The sequence below is a fragment of the Numida meleagris genome, chromosome 3 (assembly GCF_002078875.1).
Source record: "Numida meleagris isolate 19003 breed g44 Domestic line chromosome 3, NumMel1.0, whole genome shotgun sequence".
Classification (NCBI taxonomy): domain Eukaryota; kingdom Metazoa; phylum Chordata; class Aves; order Galliformes; family Numididae; genus Numida; species Numida meleagris.
The window spans coordinates 16,533,648-16,546,538 of record NC_034411.1 but is presented as its reverse complement, the minus strand read 5'-3'; the positions used below and the strand labels follow the sequence as shown (position 1 = coordinate 16,546,538).

The window sequence follows — 12,891 nt, the reverse complement described above, 5'->3', positions numbered from 1 at the left end:
CTGAGCAGGGATTGGGAGAGGGCGCAGTCGTGTCTGTGCCCATTCGCTACCTGCTTGCTCGGCTTCTCTTAGTAGTATGGAAAATATTGAGAGTTTCTGGGATTAAATGTGTAACCATCTCATTGTATCCCTTTCAGGGGCTGAAATGTAGTTACCTGTATCCGGTGTGTTGTGCTTGGTCTGGTGGTAATAATACTCAAATTGTCATTCATAATTCTAGTACCTAAAAGTAAAATGTGGAATTTCAGTAGTGCATTTACCCTTTGAGAAATAAGCTGGCTTTGTATTTTAGTACGCTGTATGGGTTGCTTCTACAAGTAGAAGCCTTTACCTGCCTTCTGTAGAAAACAGCCTAATGCGTGTTAGGACAAGTTTGCATTCCCCAGCATAGTGAACTGCGAGCTCTGCAGCTGTTCATGGGAGCTGCTGCTGGAGAGCAGTACACGGTGTTAGGAAATGTTAGTAGTTAGGAAATGCTGACAAGCAGAGTTTTCACCTTTGGAAATGGAGATTGTGATATACAAGGATGAGTCTGTGGAAAAAATGGGGGAAGAAACTTGTCATAACTTACTTTTCTACAAGTCCATAAGAGCTAGTATTCTGGCAGCGGCAGAAAGGGAAAATAAAACAGTCCCATAACAGGAATAAAGTGAGAACAATAGTGTCTTCTTATTTATATTTACATGTATCATGTCCTTAAAGCAAAAGTTTAAACGTTTGCATTTTATTCTGATTTGACTATTAAGTATACACACTTCAGAATTCACTAGAAAATTTGGTTAGGTTAAAAGCATTTGATATAGGTCAAGAAATCCCATCAGCTGCTGAAGAATTAAGTGGGCTGTAAGATAGCAGATCTGGGTATTGGAATGCTTTGTTGAGTTTGCAACTTGTCTGGATGTGCCTCTTGAGCTGGAATCTGTTTAAGCAAGAACCTGCAGTATGGGACAGTTTGGCACTGAAGTTGGTATGACTCAGGTGGGAGATAAGAGCTAGACTTTCTGCAAATAAAGAGTTGCTTAGGCCCAGACCACCAAAAGGACAAGCTCTGCAGCTGTTCGGCAGCAGTTTTTACTGGCAGTAACAGCCAGGCAATGTTAGGGAAAACAAACAACTTCCTAGGGTGACTGAGCTGGAAATCAGGCATATTCTTTCTGTCAATAGCCACTGGCTACACTGAGGTATTAACCTGGAAAGCATTTACAATTTTACTAAGTCTAGACTATTTGCCAACTAAAGAGTGATTTTTTTAGTGAAATAATCTTATTTATCCTGCTTCAAACATAGGCCTGCGAGGGGCTTCATTGCTGGTTGATTGCGTAGTATCAGTGTATTCTTCCTCCTGAGGCAGCCAAATTCCAGTTACTTAGGCTTTAATTGCGTGGTAGATCATTTGTTTTTCTGCACCACAGCTTGAATTATTGTTTTAGGTAGACTTGGAGTTAGTTGAGTAAGTCCTGGGGGAGAGCCGACCCCATCAACATCTAACTGCGTGAGTAGATTCGCTGTTTCCAACTGTGGAGATGGGGCTCGTATGAATTGTGGTGGTAGTGGAAAGCTCTCCTGATGAGTTCACAGACACTGTTTTGTTCATTGTTTTTTTTCGTATCCAAAGGAGACTACAGTAGTCCAGAATAGTAGTTATAAGCAGTAAAGATGTAATAGTTCTGTTTAACATCACCGCTGTCGGGACTTTTGACAAGTTTTGTCATATGTAGTGTGACCTGACATATCAGATAGCGGCAGCAGCAGTTGCAAGGGGTAAGAGCCAAGCCTGACCTATTTTCTCTTCATTTCATTCTCTCTCTCTCTCTCTCTCTCTCTCCCTCTCTCTCTCTCTCTTTCCACCCCCTCCCTCTCTCTTTCTCACTCTCCTTGTCCTTTTAAATCTGTAATTTAAGTTCACAACCATCCCAAAGAGCTTCATGGGTAGAAAATCAGATATAACAAAAGAAATTATTGTAGACATTTAACTTTTAAATTACAGACTATCGATGGTCCCTGCGAAGTCATAGTTCACACGTGGGAGACTCATCTACAACCACGATCAATTACCCCTTTAGGTATGGGCATAAACTGCATCTGTTTGAGGCATATGCATAAGATTGCTAATATGCTGCACATTGGTTTAGAGGGATTGATAATGATAGATATAAAATACTTAAATTTTTAATGTTTTGGAGGTATAAATTTTTTTTGCACAACATGGACCTTACTCTCAAAAAAAAAAAACCAACCCATCTAACTGTATGTATATGAATAACTGACTTAAAAATGAAGAGGGTGTGAAATTCTTTGCTGCCATCCCTAAGATGATGTGGACTGTTTTTTTTTTTTTAACTTCAAATGTAATCATTTTTTCTAAACTTAATTCTTTGAGACTAAGGATCCATTTTTTAATATATTTTTTTTCCCTCCCAGAGAATGTGGGGAGGGGGAGGGCATGAATTCACTACTGTTTTTGTTTAAATACTATATCACTAGTAAATTTTTAAATGAAAGAAAAAAATTAGGCTTCTTTAAATAAGTAAATTAACGTAGTTAATTTATATGGCAATAGAGCAAAAAATTTATTATGCTGGAAGCAGGAGTGGCATGTGGACCTGCATACAAGTTCCTAATGCTTTTCTAAGGTGGGAGATTTTGGGTGTTTTGATGGTGTTTAAGTGATGAGCCTTGAATGTAGCTTGTAATCTAGATGTCTTATGCTGCTTAGAATGGCATGTTCTATGCACTGTTCCTTCTAGAATATGAGAAATGTTATTTTCTCCCCACTTCTTCACATAGAGTATATGTCTATTATATATCTTCTGATTCATTGAAAGAATACATCTTTTATAAAGAAGATGATATTAAACTGTTAATAATGAAAAATGCATGATCACTGTTTTTTGGGTATAATTTATTTTGAATTAATGCAGTTCAGTTTTTGTATTCCTGTAACAAGTTAGTTCTGTGTTTTTTAATAATTAGGGAAGCAGTTTGCCCTCTCTTGGGGTTTATGCTTTGTCTCTAAATTCAGATAACTTTATTCCATACAATTAGGTTTTTTTTTCCAAGTAATACTCAATACTTTTTGTCTCTTTAGTAAAGAATTAATGTCAAAAACATTTTCTGCAGAATTCTGTGGTGAGGATGCATACTTTTTTTTTAACGGAACATGAAGTTAAAATTAAATTTTATCACAGAAGCTAAATTTCCCATGTCTCCATGAAAATAGGGGCTTTCTTTGTAAGCAGTCTTTAAGAAAATGCAGCAAAACCAGAATGTTAGCACTTCATTATTATGACCCTACATTGTTGGTTAATAGTTACTAAAAACAGAGGACAGGATTATGATTCCTCCTAGAAAAACATTAGGACTAATGGCTGTAGCAACAACATTTTATTAAGCCTTGTGAGAAACTCATAGTTCGTGTATGCTACTGCAATTCTGTAAATGCTGGTGAATTCACTTAGTGCCTAAAGATTTCAGCTATTAAAACTTGGGAGAGAGTAAGGATGGAAGTAACTGTGAAATGAGTATTTTGATTATTTCATCCTAGAATAGGTTTCTGTCACGTGGACAGAATAAGCATTTTGATTGTGCTTAACTCAGTTAATAATCTTTAACTGTAGATGTGCAGGAGAACAGCTTTCTTATATGTTTGCAAGAAATTTGAAGGGTTTGGACAGTAACAAGAAAGTCATTGTAGGGTCTAGTAGGATGTAGATGTTGCCAGCAAACTACTACAGCAAACTGAAATGATGCAGCTTTCTTGATTTTTTTTCTCAGTTCAGATGAGTTCAGGCGAAGCACAAATCTTAGGGCGTTTTTTGGGTTGGTGGGTTTTTCTTGCAGAATCTAGGGAAAGCCTGAGGTTGGAAAAAACCTGATAGATAAACATACTTATTTTTTCTATTTCAATTTTTGTACTTTTTATTAGATAGGCTCTTTAGAAACAGAGTGAAAAAGTAGAATTTAACTTGGCAACGACTCCTACTAGTATTAATACTGATTAGTGTCTTCCGTTCTGTTTTTCCCCTCATTTCAATTCTAGAAAATGAAATGACCATTGACGATGGATACTTTGGAATTCATAGTAAGTGAAATATATTGATCTTTACTGTGTATTTAGCTTTGACAAGGTTAAGCATTGTAGTCGAAAAACATTGTGTAAAACTGAGTTAGTTATAGACATGAATTTTCTGCTTTATTGAAAGAAGAGCTGAAAGATTGTCAGTGTACTGGTGTGGATACAATTTGTGACCTCTAGGCTATAAGTATGTATTTTGAAACGACAGAATAGGCTGCTACTAGCCTTCTCTTTAAAACTAGCTGTAGAAAGAACTCTTCCCGAGTAGAAGGATCACACTAAATATACCCGGTCTGCATCTTCAGTTATGCACATAACTGCCAAAACTTCTCAAATTCAAACCTCATGCTCCTGTGCGTGCATATGTGCTGCTTTTGCAGTGAAAACCCACTTCTCATTTAATCCTTAGTCCTCTGTGTTAACTCTTTGTTATGTCTTATATGTCTTATCTTAAAGCTTTTCTGTTTTCATTCACACCCCTATCAAAGGTAATATTTTGTTAGGAACTCTTCAAAACTATGGATTCTCCTTTGACACTTGGTCTGGCAGCTTGTGCTTCCTGGCCATCCTCCTTTGTAGGCTTTCCTTCTCCTGATGGTGAGGTTGAGGATTCTTCTCTGTGCTTTTTCCCCATCGTATCTGTTGCTATATTCTGTCCTCCGGGCTTATGCTGCTTTACTGGCTTTGCTTGTGATTATATTCCTATCTCAATTGAAACGGGAAGTCTCAAGTTGCTTTAGAACTTTTAGAATAAAATTAATACTGAAACACTCAGTGCTTTCCTTCTGACAGTTCACGTGTGAAGTTGGCATGGATTGGTGTTCCTATTTGTTTCCTTTAAAAGCCAGTGAACAACTACATATGTTGCCTGTTCTAGGTAGCTCAGAAAAGACAGGTGAAAGGATGTACACAGCAATTGTTTTGGAAATTCTATTCAATAAAGCTGATAGAGGAGGATTGGCTGGAAGATGATGCCAGAGGAACCGTATTTATATTTTACTATCTAGATTCTCCTTTAAAAATTAAAGATGTTTTTAAGGTGCCTTCTTAATTGTTGTTGCTCAATTCATAACAGATGGTATTGAAACTGTGGATGCTGGGTGGCTGACCTGTCAAACAGAAATACGATTACGTCTGCATTATTCTGAGAAGTCCCCTGTAATGATATCAAAGAAGAAATTCAAAACATCAAGGTTTAGGTAAGAGCCTGCTCATCTTGTTTAGCAATTTACCTCACGTTTTCCATATTGTGCCTAAAAAGAGTTGGATCTGCCCTGATAGGGTTTTTGTGGCTGTCACCTGCTTTGGCAATGTTATCTTTCAAGGTTATAGAATATGTTTAAATGTACTGTGATGTCCTATTCTATGAGGATATTCAGAATGTGGAATTTGTGTAAAGGATTTCTGGTTGTAGTTGTTTTGAGATAAGTTCAATTTTAGTAGTGAGTTGACATTTAAATGATAACCCTGCGTCCAGTCTGCTTCTAAGGTGACTTAGAAGGAGACTACTTAAATGTGGTTCCATCACTAATGTTTTTAATTTTGTACATCAGTGAAATTGGACATCATTTGGAATGTCTGCCTTCAATAGTATTGAGTCTTGGAAAGAGACTAGTTCATCTCAGTCCGTGATATTGCAGAAACTTAATTCTGTTTACTTTTAAATGATTATTCAAGACTTCTCAAGATACTTACTAACTACTTCAGAGTATCTTTTTTGTAATCTGTATTCAGAGGCTAAAATTATGTATGTGCTTAGCAGCAGCCATCAGCATTCAGTGTTGATCTTGAAGAACTTTGTCACAGTGAGGGTGATGGAGCACTGGAGCAGGCTGCCCAGAGAGGCTGTGGAGTCCCCTTCTCTGGAGATATTAAAGGCCCATCTGGATGCCTACCTGTGCAACCTGCTGTAGGGCACCTGCTTTAGCAGGGAGTTTGACTCTGATCTCTAGAGGTCCCTTCCAACCCCTGCAATTCTGTGATTCTGTAACTACTGCTATTTTCAGTGCTTTTGGTTAGTCTCCCAACATTATGGATATCAATCTTTGGAGAAAAGCTTGTCTATTTTGATAGCTCAAATCATTGGTTAATTTGGTAGAGGGCTGCTTTTATATTTTTATATTTTATATTTTTACTACAGTTTTCACATTTACCCACGTTCCTGTATTAGCAGTGATGTGAGCACTTAAGTCAGACTAGAAAAGGGATTTTGAAAGAAACAATTCCAAACTCTTAAACTTGTCAGGGCCCACTGTACTGCTTTCCTGTAGCTGGTGGTGTTAAAAATAATTCTTGTGTTCTCCTGTAGCTTCTGCTCAAGCTTCTTTTTAATTCACCATTACTTCTTCCCATAACAATTTGTTTTCTATTTGATTGAATAGAGTGAAGTTGACTCTAGAAGGCCTGGAGAAAGATGATGATGATGAAGAGGGCCAAGAAAAAACATCCCCTACTGTTCCTCAGAAAATGGCAAACACTGTGGAGTTCTCCTTAATAAGCAACAACGAATATAAATGCCGACACTCTCAGCCAGACTGTGGTTATGCTTTGCAGTCAGATCGATGGCTAGAATACACTATACAAACCATGGAGCCTGATAACTTGGAATTAATCTTTGATTTTTTTGAGGTATGTCACTTCAGTGTTTAGAAGCAACTGCAGTCTTATATTCTGGAGTTAATGGAGTCAATTAGCATCAAGATTTCACTGTTAGGATTGAGCTGCTGACTGACGTATTTGATCTGTTGGATGTTATTTGTGTGAGTGAATTATGATACAGTTTGCTACTGCACCATTTTACAGAGAGGTTTAAGTCATCTCAGTATTGCCCTGAAAATGTTGTGTTTTCTGCTTATTTAGAAGTTAGTACAAATCAGTGTGTGGTAATGCATGTAGTTAGGTTAGCTTGATTTTTATCCTTTACCAGAGATAACTTCTTGTTATCCTTTGAATCTTAACAGTGTGTACATGGACTAGTTAAATTACAACTATTTCATCTTGACTTTAAGACAGATTTCTCTGGACTAGCTAGTGCAAATTAAAACCGTGCTTATGTAGAGTTTCACTATTACATTTTCAAGTTACTTTAAAATATTTCAGGAAATATATTTCATATTCTTTTTGTAAAAGGGCATAACTTCTGTCTTCTCATACTGGTGATGCATAAAGAAGTGTTTGGACTAAAAATGCTCCTCAATCGCTTAAAATTTTAAAGTGGTGACATAGCTTCTGAACTTTACTTGCTCAAGTGCTTGTTCTTTGTGCTACTTACCCTCCTCCTTCTCTGCAAATGAACACAAAGCTATTTTAAATATATATATAGTACTACATATATGAAATATTATATATATGTATAATATATAAAATATAATGTAGATATAATATATGTTAAAAAAAAATCTAGTTTATCTTTCTCTAAATGTAACATGGATGGTTTAGAAGAGAGCCTATTTGTGTCTAGTTTTGCTCTGAAAAGATTACCATTTCAAAAACAAGTGTATGTAACTGTTTAGATTGCCACCAACAATTTCATATTTCTGATCATAACTTGCAACACTGCTACACAAAAACAACTTCGGCCTGAAGTTTGTGTTTTCTGTAATGCGTGGGAGATTGTTAAATCAATTACTGACTTGCTGAGGAGCCAGGCTTTAAGGAAATAAGAATTCGTTAGTGTTTTTACCTGCTTATAACAGTGTTTTGGTTGGTTTGTTTGTTTTCAGGAAGATTTAAGTGAGAAAGTAGTGCAAGATGATGAGCACCCAGGTCATGTAGGTTCTGCCTGCCTCCTGTCATCCACAATTGCGGAATCTGGGAAGAGTGCTGGAATTCTTACACTTGCTATTATGGGCAGAAATCCAAGGAAGACTATTGGAAAAGTCAGAGGTACAGCTGATGCAAATAAATGTAGATGACTTCACTGCAAGTCTCTTGTTGTCTACTGATACATGAAGCTCTTGTTTTTTCTTGTAGTGGACTACATAATAATTAAGCCAATCCAGGGATATACTTGTGATATGAAGGCCTCATATGCAAAATACTGGAAACCAAGAACAACTCTCGATGTTGGACACAGGGGAGCTGGAAACTCTACAACAACAGCTAAGTAAGTTCCGTTGTGTTTTAATCTGAGATTTTATTCTTTAATGTTTGGTTTCATGGATATCAACTGGGGAAGCAGGTAGTTTGACATTATAAGCTATAACTCACAATCATTTTAAGTCTCTTCAATATCAAATGAGAGTGTTTTATAAAACGGACTTCTTATTTGTATTTCTGTTGCTTCAGTGGACTTTTGTGACATGCTGCTTCTAATAAAACCTTTTCTTCTGCTGTTATTTCAGACTTGCTAAAGTTCAAGAGAACACTATAGCTTCTCTGAGGAATGCTGCTAGTCATGTATGTACACGTTTGTGTGAACACAGTACTTGAGTAGCTGAAACTAGCTTGCCGTGCTTAATTTTCATGATTCAATATGATAAATGTTCAATGTGCTGATTTTTTTAATTAAAAAAAGGCATCAAATCATGGAGACACTGTGAAGAAATATGAAGGAAAGTAATAGCTTAGTTAAACTCTTATCCTTAAGTTATTAAAAAATAAGTCCATCTACAGGGTCTACTCCTATTTTATTGTGTTGGCCCATGACATCAGAGGTGGATGTTGGTGGTATGACAGTAAAATTGAAGCTTCCCACCAATGTCCTGTTGCATTTCGTTGCCATGTAACAGATGGCAGCGGAGGGGCAGTCTGACAAAACGGCATCTGACATGGAAGTGTGTATTGAGGCAAAAGTGGTGATCTGAATTGCTCCATGTGGGAAAAAAAATCACACCCACTGACATTCATTGACACTTGTTGGATGTTTCTGGAGACCAAACAGTGAGTGTGAGCACAGTGAGGTGTTGGGTGGTGCATTGTGACAGTGACTTGAAAGGCAAACCACAATTTGGATGGCCATGCAGATTTGTACGAGTGCAGCATGCAGTCTCTTGTTCATTGCTGGTGAAAATACATAGCTAATGCTGGCGACAGTATTGAAAAAGCGTGGTTGTGGCTGAAAATTTGCTCTATCAAGTAGTGTTATTGTGCTCTTTGTATCTGTTGTAGTTTCCGTGGAAATAAATCATGACCTATGCAACGTGTTCTAATGTTGTTCTAATACAGGGAAATTTTAACTTTAACCCTGCAGAAGCATATGTGTTCAAAATTATGAATAATCCTGTATGAAATCTTGGCTCTTTTGGAGTCAATCAGCATACTCTCAGGCAGAAAAGTTATTTTTGGGAGACTGCTGAGGATCTAAATCTGGTCTCCAAAACAGGGCTTAGGGGCTGAGTTTCTAGAATACAACAATTCTTTGATCCTGTAGTTGTTACAATGAAGAATTTGACTCCTGAGATGAGTCATAAAATTTGGAGATCCTAGCCTCTGGTTCTTAAATTCTCTGATAGAGGCAGTCAGTTTTGTTCCTTTCAGAAATCTGTTACTGATCCCTGGTAGGATCTATCTAGTCAAAGAAACAATGAGACAATGTAGCAGAGTAGCTTGAGTCCTATGGGGGGCATTCTGGCATTCCTTTCCTAGCTCCTGTTTTCATTGGAGATCTGTGGTTACAGTAAGTTGCAGCTATGAGATCACCTGCTGTTTAACTTCCAAGGTTCCTTAGACTTCTCAGGGACGTCTCCACTAATGTGGTTTCTTACCAGGCATCTTCTGGAGTTGTTAAAGAGATGGGATTAGAGTCTTAAGTATTATACTTACTGACTACTTAACTCCCGACTCTCCAAGAGTCACAGCTGAAAGCTTTCTCTCACGTGAGAGTTGGAGTACAACTCAAAGATATTGTCTGGAGCATGCACTGACTGCAGAGCAAATGAAAACTGCAATTACTAAAGAATCTGTTCAAACAGTACTTCTTAATTTCTAAGTGAATGCTGCAGGCTTATAGACAGCTTTTGAAAAGCCCACAAGAAGTATGGTGACTCAGAAATTAACTATAAAATAATTATTATTACCAGAAAAATGCTTCCAACTATTTTTCAAAATGAAAAGGCTCATAGCCACTGCTACAAAAATTTTCTTCTCAGAAAGGAATTATTTAGAGTCAGTAAAAATCTGTCAAAAACTAAAAGTTTGTGTGTTTTTCTCTTCCAGTGGCCGCCTCCATAAAGATTATCCTTAGAGCCGTTGTTTAATGTTTGTTCCTTTTTAGGCTTAAGAGGAAATAACATGCATTTCACAAGGATCAGAGAATGCTGGATGTAGCTGTTTCTGCTCTTGCGCATACTATAACATTACTGCTGTGGTGTTTTTTGCTTGTTTCTTCATGTTTTGTTTAATCCTTTGTTGAATCTGATGGAATTGTTAATGACCAGCATTGCATTCAACTTCTGATTGATGCCTAGGACCTGTGGATATTTGGCAACTTGTACTCCTGTGTCTTCTGCTGTTCTGTAGTCCTTGTTCATTAATAGTTAAGGGTTTATTTGTTCTATTGAGGGTTTTTTGCTGTTTTCTTTAGGGAGCAGCGTATGTGGAATTTGACGTACATCTTTCTAAAGATCATGTGCCTATTGTATACCACGATCTGACTTGCTGCATGGCCATGAAGAAGGTAAGGATGAGGGTGATGTCTGTAATTTAAGTGTGACCGTTCCACAAACTAAAATAGTTTCTCATAGAAATAATTCTGGATGTTCAAGGAATGGGATGGAATGGAAATGTAGCTTTACTATATGCATAAACTTGAGCTGGGAAGTTGAGTTCTTCCTTTTGATGCTGTAGCAACAGCATTTCAAATGCAGTTAAATGGTAAATTGGAGTTGCTCCTTAGCTTTCGTTTCTTTATCGTTCGAAAGAAAAATTCACAGAACTCCATTCTGTAACTCCTCTTAGGACCCCTTAGATTGTCTGGAGTAAGACATTCTGGTGGGGTATTCTGGGTGGGTTGTGTTGTTTTTTGGTGGATTTTTTTTGAGAGAGGTAGTCAGCATGATTCTCAACATGATTTCTTCCCCCTGCTGATACTTAATAGTATATTTGTCTTAAGCAGTTGTGTTCTTCTACATGCTCGCTGGGTCAAACCCAAGTCTGACTTGCATTATAGTAGTGGCCAATGGATGGAAAACAAAACATCCAAAGAAAGGAAGATCTCCTTCATTTAGGAAGTTGCTGAACAACTGGATTAGCTACAAATGGCTTCTCTTCCATTAATTTTTCCTCATTCATTCTTGATCCCATTTTTTTCTCTGCATTTTGATCTTGCTTTAACTGTCATGTAAACTATGTACCTCACATCTTGTGGGAACACTAAGTGAGGCTGAAGAACTGCTTTGAACTGCTTGGTGGGTCAGAACGAAATAATAATAAACTGAATTACCTTGGAGCATTTTAATGAATTTCTTTACTTGGGGATTTTTCTTTTTATTTTATTCCCCCCTAAGTAACTGATCAAGTTATTACAGAATAAGTGCACTGACTTTTTTTTAAGGTTAGCATGAAAGAGTTAAAGCCTGTGACTTGCATAAATGACCAAATCCTGATTTTCAAATTGATGCCTGGTTTATGCTTCTGAGTGATAACAAACTGACTTATTACATGACTTTTATCTTTACAATGTATGACAGAAAATTTTAATATGGTAACATTAAAGGCAACTGAAAGCATTCAGACCTTTATACTTTTCAGCAATTGTTATTATGTATTCTTTCTCTTCAAAGAAACTGGATACAGAGCCTTTGGAGTTGTTTGAGATTGCAGTTAAAGAGCTCACATTTGATCAGCTGCAGTTGTTGAAGGTACCGTTACTTTGGCTTCTGTGATATGCTGAGTGTGGGATTTGTAGGTTTGGTTTCTGGGGTAGCTGTAGATAATGTGGGAGAGAATATGTTTTAAAGATAGTAAAATTAGAACAAGTAGTTAATTCCAAGCATGGTACTTCTGTACTATCATTACAACCTGACTAAATTTCACTCCTCAGATCTTTGAGAAATAGCATCCAAACAACTTGAATAGATTCATAACATTATGCTAATATTATTTTTTTAGAAAAGGAAAAAGAGAGAAAGAGGTGGTAAGGTTCATTTGAAGCCAATGCATTGGAGTATTTGAAGAAAAGATACTATTCACCAAGTCTGTCTAGTTCTTAAATTTCCCTGTTAGCAAGGGAAATCCAGATTGTCAGCTTCCTCCTTGGAGGTGTGTGTGAAGGTTTAGAAGGGTCTCTCATTCAAAACAGACTGGCTAGAACTAACTTGATTATTTCAATTGGGTATTGCTGTATCTTTCAAACAGAAAAGCTCTTCCTATGTAAAAAAGGGGGATTGGAGAATAAGACTTGCCACTGAAGACCAAGCTGAGATGACCGTCCTTAGGGAAGCATGTAGCTGAACCAAGAATCCTGTGTTTCCTTTTATTTCCAGTTACATAAACTGTGTCTGTAGTGGAAATTCAAACTTTAAAAATAAATAAAATAAAAAACATAAATTGCATTTTAATTGTAATAAGATCTCTCTGCGTGGAACACTTGTAACTTTCTTCTTTTTATGCCTTATAGCTGGCTCATGTGACTGCCTTGAAAGTAAAAGATCACAATGGTGCGTACTAGTTGGCAAGAGTCTTGGGGTTAATAATAGACATTGAATGGTGGCAGTGACTTGTTCTAGTCACATTTGGCTTCTTGAACACTTCTAAACACTTAAGTAGTTGCCTGAATTTTGTGCAGGTTGTAGAGGTAGTGTTTGTTTGTTTTTGCTAGGATGTAAATACCTGGATGGGAGTTCTTCCCTAGGAAGAGAGGGGACAGGAGAGTAGAA

The 12,891-nt window shown here is 37.1% G+C and overlaps 1 protein-coding gene across 5 annotated transcripts in view; it reads left to right on the top strand.

Moving 5' to 3' along the window:
- Positions 1–12,891, top strand: part of GPCPD1 (glycerophosphocholine phosphodiesterase 1) — a 45,576-nt gene that overhangs the window by 21,043 nt on the left and 11,642 nt on the right. For 4 of the 5 annotated variants that reach the window (XM_021389872.1, XM_021389868.1, XM_021389871.1 and 1 more), the window contains exons 5-14: positions 1,988–2,063; positions 4,040–4,081; positions 5,151–5,274; positions 6,457–6,703; positions 7,798–7,960; positions 8,048–8,180; positions 8,419–8,473; positions 10,599–10,691; positions 11,797–11,874; positions 12,633–12,672. In XM_021389872.1, coding sequence (XP_021245547.1) covers positions 1,988–2,063; positions 4,040–4,081; positions 5,151–5,274; positions 6,457–6,703; positions 7,798–7,960; positions 8,048–8,180; positions 8,419–8,473; positions 10,599–10,691; positions 11,797–11,874; positions 12,633–12,672 — 1,051 coding nt within the window. The remainder of the gene's footprint in view (positions 1–1,987; positions 2,064–4,039; positions 4,082–5,150; positions 5,275–6,456; positions 6,704–7,797; positions 7,961–8,047; positions 8,181–8,418; positions 8,474–10,598; positions 10,692–11,796; positions 11,875–12,632; positions 12,673–12,891) is intronic. The other variant, XM_021389873.1, reaches the window with a different exon arrangement.